Genomic DNA, 24,774 nt, shown 5'->3' on the forward strand with positions numbered 1-24,774 from the left:
TTTAAGATAGTATTACTTTAAACTCCAGAAAGCACGTTAAGACGCCACAGAGCTGTTTAAGCGGCAGACTAAAAGCTGCCTTCCCCAAGGTCTCGCCGCTTTGGTCCTTTAACAGCCCCGGCACCTGCGCGGCCGGCGGGCGGCAGCACACCGCCCCGGGCCCGCCTGCAGGCCCCTCGGCCCCGCCGTTCGCTCGAGGCGACGTCCCGCCCTCCCCGAATCGCCTCAGCGGCCGGGGGCAGGGCAGCGCGGCGGGGGGTCAGGCACAGCCCCCCTCTCAGCCGCACGCTCCGCGGAGCGGGGAACGGCGCGGCGCCCGCCCGAGCTCTGCGGGGCGGCCGGGGGAGGCCGCGGCCGCCGCTCCCCGCCTGGCCGGCCCGGCGGAGCCCGGCGCCTGACGAACCCGGGCAGGGGGGACTGCGGCCACGCGCCCCCTCAACGGCCCGAGCCTCGCGCCGCCCGTTCCATGTGAACCGCGGCGAGGTGGGCGCCGCCGGCTCGGGCCCGCGGGTCGCGCCGGGGAGCGGCGCCTCCGCCTGCGTGCGAGCAGGGACGGAGCGGGCCGCGGGCACCCCGGCGCGCCGGAGCGTGGGCGAGGCGGGGAGGTCTCTCCCCGGAGGCCACTCCAGACCCCGACCGGGGGGGGGGATGGGGCTGCCGGTGCCCTCCTCCCGAGCCCGGCGGGCTGCGAGGGGTGAAGCGGAGCTCCTGCCCCGCCGTTCGCGGGGCCGAGCGTTCCCGTTCCGTTCTGCGCCCGCAGCTCTCACCTTGAGCAGCGTATCCGCCAGGTAGATGGCGCACCAGCCCCCGAGCACGCACACCACCACCGGGATCGGGATCATTGTTGCAGCCGAGGCGGCGGCCGCGGTTCGTGCGGAGGAGCCCCCGGAACTAAACTTGTCCCGGAACTCTTCTCCATCAGCTGTGCTGCCCGGTCGGACGCTTCCGGGCTCCGCGTCGAGCGAGAGCAGGTGCCGGAGTGACGCCACGGCCCAGCGTGCGGCGGGACGGGGGTCGGCGCCGCAGGGCGCGTGCGCAGCGAGCCGCCAGCCCCGCCCGCCGCGTTTGCTTGGGATCCTGAGGCGTAGCGGGCCGTGGGGAGGCGGCGATGCACACGCGTGGTCTTTATGTTGCTTGTCGAATGTCAGAGGCAGCCGCAGGCGCGTCCCCCCCCTCCGAGTTCTCGGGGCTCAGCAGCCGTTCCCGGCTGGGCTCCGGCAGAGCCCTCTGGAGGGGCTGCGCTGATAATGATGAGGAAAACGTGGGAGAATAAAAGTTATTTGGGGTGGTGAGGTTAAAGCGGATTGTGGAAGCAGTGGTGAGGGAGCTTCACTTTAACTACTGACATTCTTCCAGAAATCTAACGCTTGATTTCTTGGCACAACAAAACCGTTTTATGAGGCTTGTTGTATGAATGACTTTCAGGCAAATGCTGTCTGGGCTATTGTGTTTCCTTCCCAGTCCACTATCATACCAATTCTCTGATTGTATGCCTCTTTTGATCTCCCCCACTCCTCTTGGGCGTGTTTTTCGCTGTTACTAGAAGCGGGACATGCTAGGAGGTCACTATGCTTAAAGGTTACTTTCTTGGAGCCTTTCTTAGTTTGAAAACTTTCACTCAAATCTTGAACGCTAAAAGCAAACAAGAACAACATTTGGCAAAAGTTAAGGGAAAGTATTTATTTGCCTACACAAACTATGCAGACTGAGGTGCTCCTTCCCTTCCCTCTGTGAAAAAGATGTGCCATCGTGTCCTCAGTTTCTCATTGTTTCTAAAGATTTTTCAGGAACCAGGACAGCAGCAGTGACGGAGCCCTTTGCAGTTCCTGCTTGCAGTGGCTTCCAGTCTACCTTTTCCTGTGTGCTCCAGGTAAACCTTCCTTGGCCTTGGTTTGTGAGCAAAGGCTGCCTCTGTCCTGAAAATGCTTATTACATATGTCCTTTAGCTCTGATGCATTGGTCTGTGGAAGAACTGGGACTGCCATTAGGGGAAGGGTTTATAAAACCAACCACAACCTGTCTTTTCTACACAGAAATCTTTATAGAATATATATTGTGTTTAACAAAGATATACCAGTGCCTGTCCTTTGAATTCAAGCATGCACCAAGCCCTCCCTTTGCTAGAATTAAGTGTCTTTAATGCTGGTTTTCCAGTCACATTTTCAGATTTTTCAGCTCTTTCTTTGTTCCATATGTGCTTCTATATCCTGTCCTTCCCAAAATGGATGCTGCAAGCTTTTCTTATGCTACCATTAGGAAGAACATCTCAGCTTGGAACTCCTTGGCTCTTTTCAGCTCCCTTTCTTTTCACTGGTGACATGGCATTGCTGAGGGGTAGTAAGGGGCTGTACCCCAGGAGATGGTTAGATCAGCAAGCAAGTGGAGACAGCCCTGGCTACTCTCTCATCATTGGTCTTTTGTGGGGGCAGAGGGGAAAGTGACACCTGGTAATGCATACCTGCTTTCACTTGTTCTGTTTGGTGAATTTCTTTGCCTTTTGTCTCTAGTAAGGGATGGTTTTCCCCAAAGTTTACATTTCTATCATCCCTAAATCCCTAGCCTTTCATATTAACTGATGCCTTCTGAGAACTTTGGAAAGAATTTCATTTCAACATAAAAGCTGAAGAATTACAGGTTGTGTATCCAGCCCTGCATGCAATCAAATTTAAGATTGTGCACTGACATAGACAACTTTGAGGTGTCCCCCACATCTAAAAGAGATTATAAACTGAGTCCCAGCACAACCAGATCTGATCATGACTTTTCTGCAGTTCTTCCCAAGCTAGCAAGTTCATTGCAAATCATTGAGAAATTATGCAAATATAGTTAATTCTACAACTTATTGGTTGAAAATTCACGTTGTTCTGTTGGCCAACATGCAGCTAATAAAAGTATACAACATTTATCCTAGTGGTGATCTTTAGAAGCAATGGGGAGGGGTGTGTGTGGGGCAACATGCTCAAACAGTTAAGAACACAAGTACTTTTACTGGTGGCGTAGCCTCACTGAAATAAAGCACACTAAAATGGACATGTTCCAACATGATCCAGTTGATAGCTTTTGTAACATTATTGTATTTTTCCTCTCTGTTCACTTAGTATACCGTATAAAGTACAGACCTGACTTTTATTGAGTTGGCATAGAAATTGGCAGTGCAACTAAAAAGGGCTGCAGCTAAAATACACTCTGTATTTTATTGCTAGAAAGTTTATTACAAGAAAACAGACAAAACCAAGAATTTTCTAGAATGCGGAAGGTAGATATTCTGAGCAAACTGCCTGCCGCATTCTTTACTGGCATAACTTGAGGGAGCATTTTGCTTAGGGGGAAGGGCAAAGTTAGTCCTTTTTCCTATGGAATGAAACTTGCAGACGGTGAAGTGTTACAGGGAGAGACTGCATTTTGAAAGTTAAGGTATTCAGGGTTAAAGACTCCTACTTTAAAATGATTCAGGAGTTAGTACAGATACTTATGCACCTTTTACCACTGCTTCTTTTTCCTTACAACCATGGATTAAGCAAAAGTACTGACTAAAGCAAAATACACTAATCATGTTAGTGCACAGTATCCATGTGTTGTTACAAAGCCATGTAACCATCAGTTTTGGAAGTCACAGTTGAGGTGTGCCTTAATGGGAGGGCATGGGTGGATCTCAAAAGGGCAAGTGTTGAAGTACATTAGAAAAGGATACATATCTATATGTGCAAGAGTATCCAAGTTCATACAAAAACTTTAGACTGAGAAAGAATAATCTCATAAGCATAATAATACTGATCAAATGTAATTTGGCAAGTAAATATCAAAGAATGCGTTAATAATACATTAATTAAGATATTATCAAATTGTTAGCAGCTTAATATCATAGGCATCCTTTTCTAGACATAGTAAATGCATTTATCTTAAAATCAATTATCTATGTGTCTAATAATTAATCTCTTCAACTTTGATGTATTATTGAAGTAGAGATGTGATTATTCAGATACTACGATAAAAGACACATTGCAAAGTAGAAGTAAAACCAGTCTTAACAACACTTTCAAAAGTTCTGATGTTAGAGGGGTTTACAGGGCTTCAGGGAAGTTATACTTGATCACAGTTCATTGCAGGTTCAGACCTAAAATCAGCTAAGATGTGGATTTTGGTATGGAGAGGTTGTAAATTTTGCCAGTTTGAAGACAATACAATCAGAACATGAGTTGGGCGGGTAAGTGTTTGAGCCTTGAGGAGAGGAAATGGGTTTTTTAGATATATTCTGAGTAATATTCATCGCTACATTGTTGGTCATTGAGATGAGCTAAACAGAGGAAAGGAAGACTGGAATAAAATGTGATTCTGCAAATGTTAATTTACCATCGTAACTTGAAATGAAGGGGCACTTTCATGGAGCATGTGAATGCAGAATGAGCACACAAGTCTGGCTGAGGGTTTAAAGCACAGATAAGGATGCATGAAAGAAGAAATAGATGGGTAAAGATGAAATACATGGTCCATTAAGCACTTGTGCCGGTTAGGAATTTGCTTCTGGAAGGAGTAAGAAGGTCAGTGTAAAGAAGAAATCTGAGACACAAGAAGAGACATACAGAGACTGGCACACTACAGAGATGTATATAGCAGCAGTTGTAAATGTTTGAAGGACAAATATGTTTTCATTTACCTTACTAACGTTACTATGTAAAAATCTCAGTATATGGGAGAAGTTCAGGTAATGGGAATTATGGAGATATGTAATACAAGGGATCATTTAAACTGAAACCCAAACAAGAAAAGAACTTTCATACTTGCTGTGTCTAGAAAAGGAAAGAGCAGAATGTTACACAAATTTCTTGGTCTTTTTAATGTTCCAATTACAGAACAAAACAGTCTTGCTTTATTTAAATAGAAATGAGGTCAAAATATTCTGTTAAGGTTCAGGATTTGTTTGCAGTATTTAACCTGATTACCAAAAATACATGCTGGAAAGATGGGGGTTTGACTTTTTAAACAGATGAAATTTGTTAAGTCACTGTTCATGTGAACAATTTAAGTAAAGGAAAAGCACAAGCATTCATAGAAACATGCCTTTACTAGGTTAACCTGCTGCAAAGAGCAGTTGTACATGCTTTTTCATCATTTGTTAAATACCAGTGCTGATCTATAACAAAACAGGTTTTTCTTAATTCATAGCAGCATTTACCCATCCGTTGTAACTCTGTTAGGCACATTGTGACTGGAATTACATCCAAAAGAAGGTCCTCCAAAGCTGTTGCATTCCAAGGAGAAATGCATGTGAGGCTAAAGAAAAACAAAGGAAAAGGAGAAACCTGATAGATGTAGCTCAAATATTATTCTAGAATACAGTACTGTAAGTATATTAGTTTGAGGCTTCAGCTGCTCAGTTTAGGTGATCGTCTTGCTTGCTCACCTGTTGGGTGTTGCATCCTCTGCAGTAGGTGAGAAAAAGCATGGAATATCTATTGTAGAGTAGCTATTCAGCATTAGCTTCTACATTGGGATCTCTTTACAACTTTAAAAGTCTGTGCTTGAAAATCGTCTTGCTTAAAATGCAGGAAAAAGAAGAGTTCAGCAGAGAAGGAGGAGAGCGCACAGGGAAGATAATGCCAAAGAGTTGGTGTGGAAGGTTTGGGTATTGGGGGTTTTTGTTTGGTTTGGGTGGGTTTTTTTGCTTTAAATTACATTTCCCTATATACACGATCCCCTATTCTACTGCAGAATGAAAAGTAAGTGTAGAATAGTTTCAGTCCAACAGGTATTGTTTCGTGCTTACTGTAACCTGAAGTAAAAGCATATGATAGCATTAGACCTATCCAGTTTGAACCCCAAAACTTGTAGGGCAGCACTGAACCCTAGGCAAAGAAGTGCACTTAGCTTGCATAAGTGGAAGTGAGATAATGCTTTGGAGCAAAGTAGTTTGTAGTTTAATTTAACAGACTGTTAAAGCCTGTAGCATTTGTATTCACCTATGCATATATGGTATTGAGCTGTTCTGACTAATTGGAATGTCTTGCACAGGATGAAGGGGTGAGGATATGACCATAACTGCCCACCTGGACTCTAGGGATGGTTGAAGTTGCTCCTGAATTGCTTCATCATACAGCACAGCGCTCAGTCAAACCAGCACTGATTTTGTTCTGCCTCAATGACAAGAGGGAGCTGCTTCATGATCACATAGCCCTCCACACAGTGGATGAACTGTCATCTTGACTGGTGTCCCGGTACTACAGATCCCCTCTGCCCCCTGTCAGCCAGAGCACCTGTGAACTCTGTGACAAAACAGCTGCTTTGCTTTACATAGATCAGTTTATGTGAGGAACCTGAACTACGAACAGTTCCTGTTTTCCTAATAAAAATCATCAGTTTGAGAGCTGGCTGCAGTAAAGCTGCAAACACCTTCATGGATACTCTAGTCAAAGTATAAATGTTATGGTCTGGCACCTCACGGATAGTTGGTGGGTGCAGGAAGCACAGAGCAGCCTGCAGCTCTCAAAAGTCATTTCCAGGACAGGTGATTTTCAAGCACCACTTTTAGCTCCAGATCTTGAGAACTGAACTGTACTTCAAAGGGCTACCCCCTGAGCTGCACAGCCTGATGTGATTGAATGAAGCAGCTTAATGTTTATAGTTTCTTTCTTCAGGTTTGTTATTATCCTTGGATAGAAGATATTGCCAGTCCACAGCCCTACTTCATACAGGTGCAAAGAAAGATGCGAAAATTTTAACAACTACTTTGTATAATTTCCTAAGAGAAACTGTTTATATTCTTTTTTGTCATACTTGAGATTTGATATTCTATTGAGAAACATCATTTGGAAATTAGCACCTGGGCTTTCTGTGCCAACACTTACTTCTTTTGGCAATTTCTCTCTGAGCAGGTACAATATTTGTGCGGCAGGAGACCACAGATGATTGAAAAATGGCCCTGTAGCAGGTCTGATTCAATAAAAGTAAGGTTTGATATAGATCATGTTTGACTACTTGATAGATAGGTATGACTAGGAAATTTATTCATATCTTCACCACTGAAGGCATTCATTCTTAATTGTCTTATATTTCAGAATGTTGGAGGCATCAGAAGCTAAGAATTTTTTTTCTTGTGACTCATGGGAACTAAAATAAGTATCCTGATATTGATTGAGACTTTAAAAATCTTCACACCCACAGTTTATCAATCTTCATCTTTTATTTTCTGCTCAGCAGATACAAACCAAAGATAGCAACTGATCAATCACATATGATTCAGCAGATTGGTGCAGTTGTCCTTGAATTTGGTCATTTTTTTAATCTAAAGGCATTAATTTCTTTAGAATATCCTTGATATTCTGCTTCCTCCAGCCCATTGCCTCATCTCCCTTGTTCTGGGTGCATCTTTCTACCAGGCAGATTTTTCATGTCTCAACCATGTCTTTATTCCTGTTAATATGCCATTTAGAGGAAGAATTGTCAGAAATTAGTCCTTCTTCTCTTTGTTAGACTTCAGGTGATTGCTCTTACAGTGGGATTATAGCTGTGTGAGCTGATTACCTGCATAGCTGCAATTTTGTTTCATGCTTTTACAAGAGGTAAGTACATTGCTTTGTGTGGTGCTGAGTCCCCAAGGCCTCTGATATATCTGTATCTAGTTCCTATACATATTTGGACCAGTTGGGTACAATGGCAAAATTCCCTCCTGTACATCAGGTGAGGTCTTAACCTGACCATTGAAGACAAGAGCTAATAGTGTTCAGCACAGGTAAGCAACAGGCCCAATGATGAAGGATGAAGATGAAGGATGACCTTCACCAAAAGAATCTGTTATGGGGTTGAAAAAGATAATAGATGCCTGTTCAAATTATCCTGACTTGCGAAAACAATGAGCAGTCTTTCTGTTCAAAACTTCACCAATGACTCAGTTAGTTCCTATTTTGTCAAAGATGTTTGCCCAGAACAATACCTGATGGTGCAGTGTCACTTTTTTTGTTTCTTTTCCAAATGATGCTGAATCATTATAGCAGACAGGATATCTACAAAATCAGCACATCATTTGAAATTCATATTCCCTTCAAAATCTTCCAGTAGCCTTGCTTTTTCTTATGGTATCAGTTTTTCCAGGTATAGTGGCTAAGATTTCACAGGAGCAAAGTGGAAACAAATTTGTTGCTTGTATGTCATCATCACATTTCAGTTACTCAAAACATTTTGATAAGTAGGAATTTTACAGAATACAAGCAACAGAAAATATGCCTTTTGAGTAATTCAGTGGTCAAAACTATGATGTTCTAGACTTTGTGGGGGTTGTATTCATAATGCAGTTTTTAGAGCTTAATACAAATTCCTAGATGATGCTAACAACACTATTAAAAGATGCTGGAACTCTGAAATTTAGATCAAGGTCACTGGCAGCCTCTAATGAGACTATCTTCTTAATACAAGGCTAATTATTTCTTAATGGAACAGTCTGTGATAATAATCACCATGCTTTTATATTGAAAAGAAAGAGAGCATGCAGGAGTTGAAATAATATTTAGCAGCTCAGCAATGTCACAGAAACAAAAGCAGCTAATTTAGATATGTTTGTTGATTTCCTGTCCACTAGATAATAGCAAACATTTTTGTATGCTATTTTATGTCATTCATTATTTAAATAGCCTGATGTTATTGTTGTTGGCATGCTGTACAAGTGGAACTCAAGAGAAAGTGCTTGATTTTTTCTTGATCTTAAAAAATATATAGATTGGAGGAAACTGGAAGAAACAGTTTAATGGTAGATGATACTTCCACAAACAACTTCTCTTTTGACAAAGCAGCTGAGGTCTGATATTCTTTCTGCAGTCTAGGAATCAAAATTAATTTCAGTTTAAAGCAAGAGTAAGAATGGGCTCTGATGCCTGGTAATTGCTAGCTCCACCATATTTTAAATTTCTGTAGTTCTGTCTAAACTCATAGGCCTGGGTACCATTCCTAGAAGTCTCTGCGTTTCATCAAGCCTATGTGCCAAATCATTGCTACACAGAGTATACACTTTTACTAAGGGTAAAGAGCCCTAAAGTACAAATAAAATCTGTGTGTGTTAGAAAACGGATGGTGTTATTTTTTTTCCCAGGATCTGTCTGGGATTTATGTCTGATAAATCTTTCTGATAACAGGTTTCTTATTTTTAGCTTTTAGTCAATAACTTAGGTGTGTTGAACAAAGATAATAATTGCTGAATTGCACTGCAACTTTAACTTTCATATTCTTCACCAAGCAATTCAAATGAAGGTAGAGACAGGAATTAATTAACCAAATACTTAATATCATGGGCCCACTATCCTTACCTGGTAATAAACTTTAATTTATAGAGCTAAAATTAAGATGGGGAAGCAAAGATTTGCTTTGCCAAAGATCTAGAAATTGTTGCTGCTACTTGGTAATTTGAAACAAAACTCCAGGAATTAATTTATTGGCTTTTTACTTGAGAGAAGTCTTATTTCAAGTGAGCTAACTGCTCCTTTGTTGACTTACATTTTCAATTGTATTACATTGTTTGCATTACACTAAAACAGTTTGGACTATAATAGGAAAAAAAAATTTCTTTTGGGAGCCTCAGGGAAGTTATATCTGTGCTCATGAGGTTTCTCAAAAAGCAAAACATTTAAAAAAGCATATTAAGTAGTGACAGCTTAAAGAAAAAAGTCTGACATTATACAGTGAAATATCTCAGTCAAGAAGTAAGACGTACATGCTTCTGTTAAACATTGACTTTGCTTTTGAAACAAATAAGCTGTTCCAGGAAGCGTGTTAATTTGACAAGCTTCTAGGAATGCAATAAAAGTATATTTTGAACTATATTGAGATTTTCATACTTCAAATACTTTGTTACTATGTCTTTTGGGTCTCTGTACACAAGACATAATATTTATGCAGTGTGTGACGATGTACCTAGTCCTAACTTGCCGGGCATTGAATCTATCATCTAAAATGCACTTATGCCTCATTATTTACTTTCTAAATCACCTGCTGCATGTATTTAGCAGATGAATCTGCAAGTCATGGGGCTATGCATGCCAGTCGTTATTCAAATGAATGGTACTCTGCAAAATAACGGTAGGTCTATTTTTCCCTTTAAAATCTACTCAGATTGACATTTTCTGGTATTAGTGATAAAATCTGGGTTTACTCCTTTGTCCCCACAATTAAATACAGTTTAGGTGTGATAGCTTATGGGTGTTAGGTATGTGACAGAGGTAGATTCTTCTCCTGTTTACACATCACTAAGACTATCTATGAAATCACTTGTCACTGCCATGAAAATTTGTTGAAGGAAACAGTGTTGAGCTGGTATTTCTTAGGCATATTTGCAGAATGATGGGATTATAAAATGTGAGCAATGGCCTACCTTTTCTAAATTAATGACATGTGGAAGAAGTAACTGGGTATTCCAGAGCTGGTTTGTAATATAACTGTTGTAATATAAATTGAAATAAAATTGTGTATAAGACCTTGTTAAAAAAATGTAGTGCCCCTTTCATTGCCTTCTAATACTTTTGTGTAAATATAAACTTTCACAAGGAGGAATGTAAAGTCACTTATTTGACTTCAGCTTTGCTTTAATGTGGCCTCAACCACCTGGAAGGCAGGACCTTAGACTGTAACAGCAAAATCCTGCATTCTGGGCAAAAGACAGGTTTTTAAGCCCTGTTGTGAACTCTACCATGGTTCAAGTGCAGTAGTCTTCTTAAACCTCGAAATATTTGATAACAGCCATGCTCAGCCTTTCTGAAGAATGGGCCAAGGGGTCTCCTTGGAACAAGCCAATTGCTATAATTATCTCTGTCAGTCTTGACCTAATACAAGTGCATGTGCTTGTTGCATATGCCTAGTTGGGTGTCCATCTTGTCGTGGATCTTTGGGAAGGAGGTGGCTATGAATAGTCTGCAAGCTGCTAGAGCAAGTCATCAGCTATATCAGCTGCTTAATGATGACAGCAGTTTTGGGAAAGAGGGCAGCAGGGAGTGAGTCACAGGCTTAATGAAGTGGTCTGTGTGGTCATCTTCCCCTTTGAGATACTTGAAATGAAAACAGTGATTGGTTGAACAAGTTAAAGTAAAGAGAAATCCTCTCTGAAACCACTACCCCAACCACTAGTTGTTATCTGTGTCTTTGGCACTAATTTTGAAAATTCTTAATCTTCTAAAAGTTGCAAGTGGCCAGTACGGTATTGCCCATAATGACAATGCTGTTATCAGCGCTAGTGTTGTGGGTCAGGTGGAGAACAGGTATGGCAGAGGAGCGATGAAGGGGAAAGTTCACCCTTAGGAAGATGCAGTGAAGAGGAGGCTGTAATTCTGGGAGTGGAAACATGAGGCTGAGCCCTATGCATGAGTTGCTGGGGCAGGTCTCCTTCAGTAGCCTTCACTGGAGATGGTACCCAGCCAGCGTGAGCACAACTGTATAATAACGCTTCATTTCCCTCGCGCGCTATAGCACCTCCCCCCCTCCTCCTTATCTTCTCTTCCTCCATGTACCCTAAGGCTCAGCAGCTGGCTGCTATGGCCTTGCACAGTCAGAAGCCCTCCTTCCCGTGGGAACGGCTGTGCTGCATGGAGCACCACCACGCTGAGACCCCGAGGCAGCTGCTGCGCGACGTTGCTCCCAACCCAATAGCAATACAATTGCATTGGTGTGGCATTCACCTCCCCTAGTTCCTCTGAGGCGAGCTCTTCGTAATTATCTCTCCGTAATTATTTCCTTCTCTGGTGTGGCAGTAGGGAGGCACACGCTGCCCCAACCACCACAGGAGGAGTTACCCGTTCCCTTCTGCCACCGTATGCCTGGCACTTGTGGAAAGTCCAGAGCAACAGTGAGAGGGAGGGAGGGCAGGAAAGGACCCAAAGGTGTGTTCCTTCAACACCTCCTGCCTGACACTTGAGCCCTGGTTTGATGATGGTCAAGTGTCACAGGGGACTAAGTTACAGGGTGAATCAAGCTCTATATTTAGGAAGAACAACTGGAAGCTATGACAGGAATGCCCTTTTACACTTCGCTTCTCAGCTGAGTCCCACTCCAGCCTGGAGCAGCTCTCAGTGCCGTCCAGGCTGAAAGCATTGGAGCTATTTCAGACACATTAAAAGGATTGCAGTCAATACCTCAGCTGGTGGAAGAAGGTACCTCTTTCAGCATCGAAAGGAGGTGCACGTACTCACTTGACGGTTTGGAGCTTTTCTTATATAAGTAAATAAGTAAGCTAATCTTGAAGGGGTCAGTTAAAAACTTGAAAGACCCTTATGAAAACTGTTTAATGCAAGGTGACTACGATAGTTGTGGGTTTCTGCTTATTTTAATGTCTCATACAGCGTATCAGCATATTCAGAACAGATTGTTATAATTATCGCTTTGTAGTCTGTGGAGATCTTTAAAGACTTAATACAGAAAGTCAGTTAAATACCTAGTGACTCATAAGAAGTGTAACTGTATTAGCTCGAGTGCTGTAGTACATAGGCATGCTGATTGTTTTCTATATGTTTGTTATAGTCAGTGAAATATTACGTGGGGATTTTGATGGTAAGAGGTGTTCTTTCACTGTAAGCTTAGCAGGTAACTGTAGGGGAGGCAACCGCATTGCAGAAACCGTGATTGCATTTGCCTAGAGCATGTAGTAAGTTTCTGTGTGACAGGCTGGAAGCTGCAAATCAGGGGATTCTTGTCTTTCTTTGCACTAGCTGGGTCTCACAGTAGTGTAGTTCCTGTCAAAGCCTTTTAATGAGATAATACACTGCAGTTCTGTGTCCGAAATGCCCGTTGTGCTTGGTGCCGTGAGTGCAGCAGGGAGAAAGGGCAGCTTCCAGCTGGGGCAGGGGGAGGGCTTTTTCTCTTGTCCCTGTGCTACTGTACATCTCTTGTGCAGATTACAACAGATGGCATTATGATATTGTATTTAAAGCAAATTGAATAAGCCAGCTTATTATCTTGCTGCAGCCCTGTCAGAAATTATTTTTAGCAGAGGGACAGAAGACAGGTCCTTTGTTTTACAAAGTTTCTTTTCAAAACACTCATTTATTTCACTGTAGTAGTCCTGTATTTCACAAGTAGTCCCATTCATGAGTACTTTCGTGCGAAGCAAGGAGATTTGCAGGGGAAGTCTGGCATAAAACAACTCCAAACTGGACTAATGTTGCCGTTGCTTTCTAAGTTTGGCTCAGCATGCGTCCCATAGAAGGGAAAAGGTAAGGTGTGGGGAGGCCAAAAAGGTGCTGGGGAGCACAGGCTGCATGCGCCTGCCTTTCTCTGGCTGCACGCATGTGAAATCCTGCTGTGGAAATGAGGGTGAAGAGGGATTTTTTTCAAGTTTGCAGAGCTGATTGGAATGCCAGAAGTAACTTAATACGAGTGCAGCACTCCTGACTGTCTCGCTGAGATGTGTGGCAAAAGAACCAAGGAATATGTAAAAATGATCTAATCACTTCAAGTAATAGATGTATCTGTAATCTGAGGCTTCTTTTCCTGTGGTTGATGGTCAGTGTTGCTCTGGAGGGAAACTCAGGGAAGGGAGGGAAGGGGAGAGAGCCAGAGAAGATTGTCTATTTTTACTCAGTAACGTGCTGTTGTCCTGATTTCCCTGGCAGTAATGAGGACAGCACGAACTGGTAGGAAAATCACCTCCTCCGAAAGCAGTCCTACACAATTGTATCATGCATCTGTCTTTAGGAACCAGTGTCTGATTGCAATCAATTTGAACGCAGACTTCTTGTGAACCCAGAGCACCTCACTGAGGAGCTCTATCGCTGCGCTTGTTTTAAAGTTGAGATTCAGTGTAAATCCTTACCCATTTAGCTCTAGGTGGCCCAAGAAGTATATATCGGTGGTTTTGCAATGCTGGCATGCGAGATGGAGAAGTACATCAGCATGAATTTCTTTGTGACAGTGGTTAGAAAGTAGATCTGTTTTATGTTAATTTCCTGTGCTTTTGTTTCCATTTTTCATTCTGATTAGAAAGAGGAGAAGATGATAAGAAAAATTAATTAAACTTTCCTGTATTATGAATCCTATCTTTCCAATAAACTGGAGGATTGTTTTGTATTCATCTTTGGAATACAACCACTCGTTCACAGCACAGTTATTTCTTGGCATAGTGAAGATTTTCAAAAAGGAAGGAGAGAGAGAGAGCTCAGTTAATCCTTTTGGCTTTTTGAAATCTGTGCAAATTTTGTCATCAACTTCAATGGCTGAGATTTCACTCCCCAAAGTGAATTCTAAAGTTTTTAAAACTACCTCTGGTTTTAAGATTGTAAATATAAATATACAACCACAATATAAAACTCACTGGAAGCCTTCTGGTTTAATTTTGCATGATGGTGGTGTGGTTTTTTTCTGATTTATTAATCAGTAGAACCAGTTAAAACCGAAAGCAGCCTATGAAGATGATGTCCTCCGAGTTAAGCCTGCGTTGGTTGGAAGCACTCTTTACAGCTGAGAGTGCGATCAGAGGGAGACCTCTAATGGCAGGTCATTTTTACTGTAAGTTCTGCTCAGCATTCTACACAGATTTAAAGCGACATGAGAATATGCAAGTGCAAGTCTTCCACGAAGCTCCAGTGATACAATTTCAGGCTGATATTCCAAGCTGAAGCGAGACAACTCGTCTATGCTTTTCTTTGGTACCGCCTCCATGTGACCGTTACACTCTTTGCAGTACCAAAACCTTTGACCCACTTTTGATTTCTCAGTATATTTCTACTATTCTCTTCTGCATCATTTATTACTTTTCTCAATATTTTCCTTCTCATTTCAGGTTACATTTAGTAGCAAAAATATGCTGTAGATTGGTTGTGATCAATGAGTTCTCTGGTGAAATAATTTCTCATCTTTTAGTATTACTATCTTTTTTTTGGTTTATAATGGTTAAATAACCAGGCTTTGATGAAGGTCTAGGGCAGTTAAAATCTTAATTCTCAGTGAAAGAATAAAAGGCTGAGACGATGTTTCAATTAATCTGATAATAACATTTCTTGCTTTTTTTTTTTTTTTTTTTTTTTAACCTTTACAGAATCTTTTGATTTTGGTGTATTTCCTGTTGTTATTGCATATTAATACTGCATCAGTTCGTATTTCTCCACGTACATAAAACTACAGGGAAAACTCTGTCCTTTTTAATTTTATTTCTAAAGAAAATTGTTTAATCTAATGCTCTATAACTTTGAGGAGCAGCTACTTTGTGCCCTCGATTGTCAAAGAGGACTTTAGAGTTTGACCATCTTGATCATTTTCAGTCTATAGGCATTAAGGTTTTGCAAGGATTTGTGAGTCAGAAAATGGTTATGTCTGCATTTACCAATGTTTTGTAGCAAGTTAGGCTTTATTTGAAAGAAGGTTTAAACTGAGAGTTCTAATAATTTCCTCATATATACTGTGACAGAGATAATCACACATTGTTTATCCACAAATGCTTCCCTTAATTCTTACTCATTTTATAATGCCGTGAAGGTTTGAGAGATTCCTTATCTCTATTCATTGTTATTTTTAATGTGAAAGAGATAGCTCCATTTGTGGCTATGAAACATTAATTGGAGAAGCTCAGGTGTTCTGTCTCCTTCTGGTATTCAGAAGGAATAACTAAGCAACTCTGAAACTGAGATGGAAACAGGAGCTGGGCAGATGAAATGGATGCCTGTCAAGAGGCAGCATGGGCTAAGTTCTAGCTTATCTCACTTAGCTATCAGAATGTCAGAGCTGGTAACACTTTCCCATTTTGCTTGCAGGGATAAGCCTCTGTCTTAAAAATGTCAAAACAACCAGCGTCACATGTCAAAGCCATTCAGGTAAGAGACAGTATTTACGTTTCTAATATAATAAAATAATAAATCTCAACCTCCAGTGCTTGGCAAACTGCACTTTTACTCAGACAAAACACCACAGAAGTGCTAACTGGAGATTATTCCGTGAAAGTGAAAAGCTTGGTAGACATGAAAGTACTGAAAAAGTTTGACCTGAAGAGTGTCTTATGATCTGGGCTGATAAAAAACTGGATCAGGTGGGATGGTTAATCTCTTGCTTGCATGGTCTTTCCAGTGTTAGGTTATGGCTGTTGGCGGATCAGCTAAGGAAAACACAGTGATGCATCTTTATAACTGATCAGTATTATGAGTAAAACTAATTCTTGCAACTGTTAGATTTCCCACAGGGTTAATATAATGCTGAAAGAATTATAGGTTAAAAAGAAGGGATAGGTATTTTGAAAATGTTCACGTGTGCATTCCTTCAGGAAAAAAACCCTACAACTTTGAATATTTGTTTAAGAAGCATTTTATTTAAAAGCCAAATGAGAAAAATGTTGATGTTTTAATTTAAGAAATTCTTCTGTGTCACATACCTCCTCAAATGGTATATGCTTATAAGGATGAAATTGGTTGTTACATACTTGTAAAAGAAACAGCTGGAGAATTATCCCAACATCATAATAAAGTTGCATCACAAAGAATGTATTTAGCTCATGCTATCATTGATTCTTGTGAAAAGGTCAGAATACATCCTGAACTGCAGATTTTTTCAGATATTTCATGTATTTTTTTAAAGTGCACTTGCAATGGAATTTTACCATGAGTTTAGGTTCCCTTGGGATTATGTAAGAAACACAAAATGGAATTTCTGAAGTCTGAGCTGTCCTCTGTTTCCCCAGGAAAATTCTAGCTCAATGGATTGGAGTGTCAAGAAGATTAATTTCCCAGTGGCTAGACAGCATACTGAAGTTGCAAGACACTGAAAAATGCTAATTCTCTTTATCATCATCAACTCTACTGCAACAGGCATATAAACTACTGCACTTCAGTTGAAATTAGCAGAAGTTTGGTATTGATGTCACTCTGTTCAAATTTTCGTCCCTTTTTTACAGTGACTATGGAAATGTTTGTATGATTAATGAAAAAAGGTAGATAATTTATAGGTCCAAATTATTGACATTTTACGTTTAAGCTCCATAGACGCAAACAAACATTTTAAAGGAGTGAATTTGGTTTACTTTTTTCTGTAATGTAGAGAAGTAGTTATAGACTCCTTTTTATTTTTATGATGACTTTCCAACTTTTAGATGTAAAAATATTGTTCCAGTTTGTCCATTTTAAAAGTCCTGTAAGTTCAATATTTTAAGAAACTTTAATTTTTGCAAAGGTAATTTGATTCATGAGAAAAATTACAGCACAAACTTTAAATCTATTAAGCTTTGTGTCAAAGGTTGCTCCAGCAGGAAGACTTGTGCTTGGATTGATACCTATTACACCTTGAGCACTCTAAGAATCATGACTCAAAACGTCACATTACTTTTATATGTTGTGATTCATATATTATAATCCCTTGCTATTATGTGCTATAATAGTAGGACAGGCATCCCCTGGAGAATGTACACCATGCTGCAGCAATGGAAATTTAACGATACTTTACTAACTGAAGTATTTCATGGTACTCTTTGTCAGAAATGGCTTCTTTCTGACTGCACAAGATGTATGTTAAAATCACTTGCCAACAGCCACTAAATACAGATGTGGGAGACTTAAAGGTAGCGACTGGTTCCCAAGAGTAGTTCAGGGTGATAGAGGACCAAAGTACTGTTAATTCCTGATAACATTCATTGCTGGCTTCCTCCTCTCAGCGTGTAAAAGACTGTGTACAGCTCTGGCTGAAAATTATTCTACCCACAAGCGCCACTCTTGGCTTTCCCCAGAGATAAAGGTGAAGGGTTTCCTATTATTATTATTATTATTATTTCTGAATTTCATTCAGTTTTCTCTGCGGTTCCTTTATTATTTTTTTAAACTGAAATTGTTTATACTAAAGTGGCTTTACAGCTTATTCAGCCATCCTTCTGGAGAGCTAGGAATGGCTGTGATGCTGTGAAGAATTTATCCAGAACAGTCCTCAACTCGTACATGGATGCATGAGTTGTACCCTAATTGGGATGCCCTGTCTCTATTAAACAGAAAAAATAACACAAACAAATCTTTAAATACCAGTTAAATGGAGTCAAACTGCAATATATGTTGGATGCCATGCCTACAGTTATTTTTCCTTCGGTCTGTTCAGGAAGACCTTAGTAGAGTACATCAGTATGCATACTTACTCACTATGAAAACTGCAATGACATCCAAAACACAGTAGGCACTTTCCAAAACCAAAAGAAGATGCAAACCCAATAGTTTTAATAATTACTATGATTAAAAATAATAATTACACCTAGAAAGTCTGTGTAAAGTAATTATAGTCTGGGAGCTCAGGAGTTTGGAACAAAAAAATTCCTGTTTAACATTTTACTGGAGGGAGAGCAGGCAAGAAAGAGGTCAGTGAGACTCGTATCTCCACCCCAGCAGACAGGTGACAAGAGCCATGAAATGTATTTTTAATACAAGATTGCAAACTTGTGCTGATAGCAGCACAGCAGAGTCCTTGCAGAGCTACACTGGCTTATAGAATTTGGTCCACCCATTACACGGCTGCTTGTCTGCAGGAAGGGGCCAGCGGCGGATTAAGAGGGAGATTTACAGCTCAGGACTTTGGTGCCGCTGGTCAGGAGCTGTATGGAAATCAGTCATACTTTCCTTTCATAGTAGAAATAATTGAATGTGTGGTATGTGTTATCAGACCTAGACAACGTGAAGCTATGTCTTACAGGCTGCTCATTTTACCAAATTAATATTTCATGTCTGTGTACATCTTGTCCAAACTCTGATATGAACATACTTACTGCAGATAAAATAGTACAAACTGCTCTTGTGTGACACAGATTACTGTGAAAATGCTCAAGTAGACCAAAGAGCAGTTTGTTTAATTAACAGTCTAGCACTTAATGGTTCATTTTTGTTTCCTGAACCATTTTTAGTCACAGTTGGTCTGTCATTCACAGTAGGAAACACAAGGGCTGGGCATCAGGCTTGCCACACTGTGCTGTGCCCTGGGTGGCTGTGGGAGGCTGGTGTCTGTGAGGGGCAGGGATGCCTGAGTTTAAAATGAGCACCAAGAGGAGAGATAACCCTTAATGTTTCAGATCTGCAAACCTGTATGACCACGCTAGCTGTAAAGTACAGAGAAGTTTCAAATTCCGAAAAAAGAAGCTGTCTGAAAGTACCGGAGCCTGGCGGGGAAGATGCTTAAAGTTAAAAATAGCAGAGCTGTTTTTTTCCACCCATAAATGAAATAACAGGTTAAGTACCGTGAGGCTGAAAATGCCCTGTCTCCTGGGAACTTAGGAGGTGTAGATGAAAGGTTTTTCACTATATCTAAACTAATGCTCAGTGAAAAACCTTTATGAAACGAATGCCCAGTTGTCTATAAACTACATGGCCCTGTGGACATTTGCCAGCCCCACTGAAATGGCAACATCACCTTGGAAAAATACCATAATGGGAAACAGATAGGTAGTATACAGGGAAAGGTGCTTATTTCTTGGCAAAAGGATTCTTAATTTGCTTGACGTTTGATGACAGCTGTCAGAACAGTTGTTACTGAAAACAGTGGGCTGTTTTCCTGTGGTTGCCCAGCCTGGGGCACAATCTGCAAGACCGCGATTTGAGCAGGAGAATGGGATTATTCATCTTCATTTAATGCAAATCAGTCAGATGGTAAACTACAATAACACAGCTCGCTGTTGGAAGGTTCTCTGCTTCCACTCCATAACATTACCGATTCACCTTCTGGTTTTACCAGTGGGAGTCATGATATTTTGATGACATTTCCTAGGAGCACCTTCTCTTCTGAGATCACGAGATAAGAACAGGCATAAATTGTGCATTTAGTTGATCATGCCATTTGACTTTTAAAATAATCCAGCCATCGGGAAATGGATACATTTTAGCTGTTCTTCCCTAAGCAACATTTTCTGCATTTATTTTCTCAAAAATCTTTACTTTTAAGGTATCTATTATCAGCCCCACGTGTGTTATAGCTACTGGCTTTCTGCCACAGATAAAAAGTCAGATTGATGCAGTCATGTGGGTATCATTCTGAGGGGAGTTTGCTAAAGCCAGGGGCTAGTGGTCTGTTTGATGTTGGAGCTGGCCCAGCTTGCTCCGACCCGCAAGCCCCCACTGCAGACTGGGCTGGGGCTGCTGGGCAAAACCGAGATGGGGCTGGAAGGTCAAAAAGCCCTTCCTGCCTTTTCCCACAAATTCTCTTGGCAACCCAGGGGCAGATTTCCAGGACTAAGGCGACACATTTGCAGTTTGTAGCACCCGTGGGCAAATTTTGTCTGTAAGATCACATTTGAAACACTCATGGCTCGAGTTGGCTCAGGGCAGGCTTTCCTTCCTAACTGCCTGGGATTAAACGTGATGAGAACTGGTGTCACTGGGGGAAGGACAGCAGCCCGGTGGTGTGGGGGTCATGGTAGAGTTTGGGTGATTTACATTTAAATGCTGATGCTGGCATTCACCTTGTTTGACCTTGATCGAATCAAAGCAGACGCAGATGTCTAAAGACACTTTGGTGTCTGGTACTCATTTGTTTAAAGTCCAGTGAAACCAGGGAGGCTAAAATGCAGAACTTTAAAAGCTTTCTAGGTAGCTTTGTTTTTTCACTTTCCATCTTTAAAACGGAGATGAAAGCACTTTTCTTTCCCACAGGAGTGCTGTGATGGATGGTGCATACACTGAAGGCATAAGTGCTCAGAAACCACAATAATGTCTATACACTCGTTCTACCCCTTTTGAGTTTTGCCGTTTGCCAACTGTGTGTTTATTTATCAGTCACTATTATATGCATCATAATTTCCTTCTCACAGGCTAATATTAACATCCCAATGGGGGCATTTCGACCTGGTGCAGGCCACCCTCATAAAAGAAAAGAACTTGCACCTGAAGAAGTGGAGGAGGTAAGAAAAAAGCCAGGGGTTTGATTTTTTCCCCAGGAGAATCCCTGCCATTGATATAAGAAAGCCTTTTAATCAATCTTACAGCACTGCGTACCACTGTGCATCACTTAGGTGCCACAGCTGAACATGCACTGATCATTCATGGAAATAAATGGCCACCTACTAAGCACTTCTGTCCTGGTTTCAGCTAGGACAGAGTTAATTTCTTCTTAGTAGCTGGTACTGTGTTTTGGATTTGGCTGGCAACAATGTTGATAATATACTGATGTTTTTAGTTATTGCTAGGATATGTATATACTAAGTCAAGGACCTTTCAGTTTCTCAGGCCCTGCCAGTGGGAGGGCTGGAGGGGCATGGGAGATTGCAAGGGGACGCCGCCAGGACAGGTGACCTGAACTGGCCAAAGGGACATTCCCTATCATGGGATGTTATGATGAGTATATAAACTGGGGGGGTTTGCTGGGAGCTGCTGCTCAGGGACTGGCTGGGCATCGGTCAGCGGGTGGTGAGCAACCGTATTGTGCATCACTTGAGAGAACTCTTCCCTTCGGATTTCATTCCTCTCCCCTTCTCCCTCCTTTTAATTATAACTGTTGTTATTATTATTATTATTATTATTTTATTTCAATTATTAAATTGTTCTTGCCTCAATCCTCAAGTTTTACTTTCCTTTATGATTCTCCTCCCCATGCCTCCAGGGCAGGGGGAGTAAGTGAGTGGCTGCGAGGTACTTTAGCTTCTGGCTGGCATTAAACCATGACAACATCATATATGCATAGTTCTGTTTTTTGGTGCCAGGGCACCTATAGGCATTTAAACTGTTTCAAATGTGCATCACTCTGCTTCAACAGCAGAATCTGTCAGGAAAGAGAGCCAGGATTTCACCAGCAGTATTTATCTAGATAAGAGCTGATGATGGGACACAGCAGGAAAAGTTATATCAAGGCTTTGGAAGAATACACTACTACCAGCTGCCCCATGGTGTGATTTATTGTTACAGTTTAACAATGTCGGAACAGGTTTTCAAACCTGACACTTTTTGGAATATCTATTGACAAGGAAAAATTGAATGTGAAGACACTTGCAAATTAAAACCAGAAATTGTGAACCCATTTACCTGCATAGTAGTAAAAATACTCCATTTTAGATTGAATTCTGTGTTTTCATGCTTATATTTTACAGAGAGTATTTAACACTGAGTTTTGAATAGAAGATTCAATTTATACTATAACCAACATTGATCGCAAAGGTTGTGATTAAACCCAGATATCATATTTTTGGATTATAATAAAGCATCTTATTTACCATGAACTTTTATAATAAGTAAGAACTAAAACTAACCGTGGAGGAGAAGGTAGTGGTAGATACTCCAAACAAGAAAAAAACTCAAGATGGATGCTTATGGCTTCCCGGCCTGTTGCCTTATTTTGGTTTTATAAATCCCAACTGAGACCTGGTCCTGCTGGGCCAGACCGCCAATGCTGCTCAGAGCCAAGGGCAGGAAGGTCTTGGTTCGACCCCATACTGCCGGTCTGCCTCTGGCAGGACTCGGCCGGGTGGACTTGCTGCCATGGGGCCGAAGCAAAGCTGCCATGGCTGGGGGGAGCCTTCCCCTCAGGCAGAGCAGAGCTGTGGTGGTCAGGAGGGAGCGGACAGCCACCTCGTTCCAGGCACGCGGTGGCACTGCTGGTGACTCAGCTCCAAACAAGAAGCAGCCAGATTAGTTTTGGACAAATCATCAGCTCCTTCTGCCCTGGGACAGGCACTTAAAATGGTCAAGTTTAGTTGTGTGAGAGCTAATTCTTTCTTTTCTGTCTAAAGCAGATTTTTTTTTTCCTGAATTTCGACATACTTAATACAAATAGTGCTCTTTTTACAAAGAACTTTCCTGAACAAATCAAACCCAGGCTGACTTAACTCTTCTTAAGAAGATTTTGTAAAAAAACAAAACCAAGCATACAACGTGACCTTGAACAGATATTGTGGCTTCCTCCCCCTGGAAAGAAATCAAAGCCTATTCTCTCTGCAGTAATTAAACTGGTGAAGGAATGCATGTTATTAAGCAGAAACTAATACAGCATGTGTGAATTTGGTAGTGTTTGAGAAATAAAATAAATGACTAGTACTGATAATTAGATTTGCTTGCATAATTGAATATTGCTTTGCTTCTCAGCTACGTGAATACTATATATGAGACAGACGTAATGGAATGAAAGTTCTTGGCCCTGGCTTTATAGCCAATATGCAACCAAACCTATGGGAGTAAAGATGCGGAAACAGATCTTGTAATAGGAATAGAATAAAAATGCTACCAGTGGACTTGTTTTTTCAGTTTTCTCGTCTTTTTAATACAGCTTGTGATTCTTCAGAGCAGCTTTGGACAAATACTTTTGTATTTGTAAAAAAAAAACCAAACCCACAAAACTTTTGCTAACGCTGCTTAGCATTTTTCACTATATTTTGAGACCTTGGCAAAGGAGATGAGGGAAATACAGGTGTTACTCAAAAGGATGGTGGAGTCAGATGGGAATGTGTATTTTTGAAGGTCAAAAAAGCGGACATGTTAACATGAAAAGGAATAGGGGGTGGAAATTTCAGAAAATAACTCTTCTTCAGTCAGAGCATTTCCATGCATGTATTTGTTAACTCTTGTCATATATCTAAGTCATTCTTCAGACTCTCTTCAATAAAACTGAAGGCCAAGGTCTGATCCCAGCTGTGCACTGCACACAGAGTGGGTGATATAGGGAGGGGTGCAGTCATAAATAGCACACACCTGAGATTAGAAGGGAAAGCTGACATCAATTTATGGTGCGCAGTCTCCAAAACATGGTCAAAGTTTGCACCATTCGTACTATGAGAGGAATGGTATTGTAGATGACTTGCGGTGGTACTTTTAACACCAAATCTGCTATGTACTAATAAGAACTAAGGGGTTGGGGGAATGGTAATTTTTCCTGATTGTTCAGATTAGCTAGCTGTGCAGGAAAACTGTTGAAGCAAACAATACAAGCTCATGGCATCTTTGACTACTAATTTTGTTTTGTGCATCGTTCCAAACACCTTCTGTATCATTTATTCTCCTGCTCTGCTTTACTACTGTTTTAGGATGTTAGATCATAAAGCTAGACATTAAACAGTATATATAGTAGCTGGGGTTGGATTGCTGGCAGGGATTTTAAATGACCAAAGAGAAACAATAGTATAATGCTATTAATTAGTATTACCAGGTATTAACAAATAGTGTATTAGCTAAAAGGTGAGAAAAGATAATACAAGTTTACTAAGCCAAGCAATACAATTGTTGTTTCAGTTTTCTTATATACGGTGATCTCTACAAAGTTCTTAAAAAACAGATAGGAAGAAAACTGTCATTTTTCTAAAATTCCTTGTCTATTTGTTACTTGGCATTGCAAAAAGTCTTCTTCCTGATTAGCATGTAGTCCACTAGTCAACAGAAAAAAGAGGGGTTTACTGACCAATATTTGACAGATAACTTTAGAATTTTAAAAATAAAGTCAAATATTAAAAACTGATTGTTCACAATCAATACACCTTTCCTGAAAGGGTGGCTAAAAAAATCTAAATACTGAACTAACTCAGAAAAGCCTATCTGAAGAGGACATTCACAGAGTAAGTAAAAAAGAAGAAATAATTTAATTGTGAAATTATTTACAGTGTCCGCAAAATAGCTGTGAGGCACTACCTTAATTCAAACATAAAAAGACAGAAACCCTTCTGGTCTTGCAACTGAGGTTAAGAAAAATTAAACATCAACTCAAACTGAGCTTGGCTGGAGCTTTTGGGGTCTATAACCTATTATCATAGCTCTGCTCCAGACCTGCACAAGATGGCTCGCAACTATGAGACTCTGAAAGAAATTAGATGATTAAAGTGATTCTTCTGCTTTTTTCCCCTAGAATACAAAGGAACTGGGAGTTTCTTTAAATGCTTCACCCAGTTGATTTTCT

General features: G+C 41.0%; 2 protein-coding genes and 1 long non-coding RNA gene across 8 annotated transcripts in view; 1 reads left to right on the forward strand and 2 right to left on the reverse strand.

Annotated features, from left to right (window-relative positions):
* Nucleotides 1–1,030, reverse strand: part of MBTPS2 (membrane bound transcription factor peptidase, site 2) — a 37,399-nt gene extending 36,369 nt beyond the window's left edge. The window contains exon 1 of one of the 3 annotated variants that reach the window (XM_040582530.1): nucleotides 768–1,030. In XM_040582530.1, the coding sequence (XP_040438464.1) occupies nucleotides 768–842 (75 nt within the window). In that variant the 5' untranslated portion in view covers nucleotides 843–1,030. The remainder of the gene's footprint in view (nucleotides 1–767) is intronic. The other 2 variants (XM_040582529.1, XM_040582531.1) reach the window with 2 other exon arrangements.
* Nucleotides 1,031–1,222: 192 nt separating this feature from the next.
* LOC121082884 lies at nucleotides 1,223–24,168 on the reverse strand. The gene is made up of 3 exons (XR_005826167.1): nucleotides 24,158–24,168; nucleotides 17,351–17,354; nucleotides 1,223–1,374 (listed from the first exon to the last, which is right to left on the reverse strand). It is a non-coding gene; the product is annotated as an uncharacterized LOC121082884 (long non-coding RNA).
* The window catches only part of SMPX (small muscle protein X-linked), a 44,401-nt gene continuing 31,669 nt past the window's right edge, over nucleotides 12,043–24,774 (forward strand). Inside the window, exons 1-3 of one of the 4 annotated variants that reach the window (XM_040582535.1) lie at nucleotides 12,043–12,164; nucleotides 15,711–15,770; nucleotides 20,714–20,803. In XM_040582535.1, the coding sequence (XP_040438469.1) occupies nucleotides 15,732–15,770; nucleotides 20,714–20,803 (129 nt within the window). In that variant the 5' untranslated portion in view covers nucleotides 12,043–12,164; nucleotides 15,711–15,731. Of the gene's footprint in view, nucleotides 12,165–12,952; nucleotides 13,179–15,710; nucleotides 15,771–20,713; nucleotides 20,804–24,774 lie in introns of those variants that run through there. The other 3 variants (XM_040582536.1, XM_040582533.1, XM_040582537.1) reach the window with 3 other exon arrangements.

This window comes from Falco naumanni, chromosome 2 (genome assembly GCF_017639655.2).
Source record: "Falco naumanni isolate bFalNau1 chromosome 2, bFalNau1.pat, whole genome shotgun sequence".
NCBI classification, from domain to species: Eukaryota; Metazoa; Chordata; class Aves; order Falconiformes; family Falconidae; genus Falco; species Falco naumanni.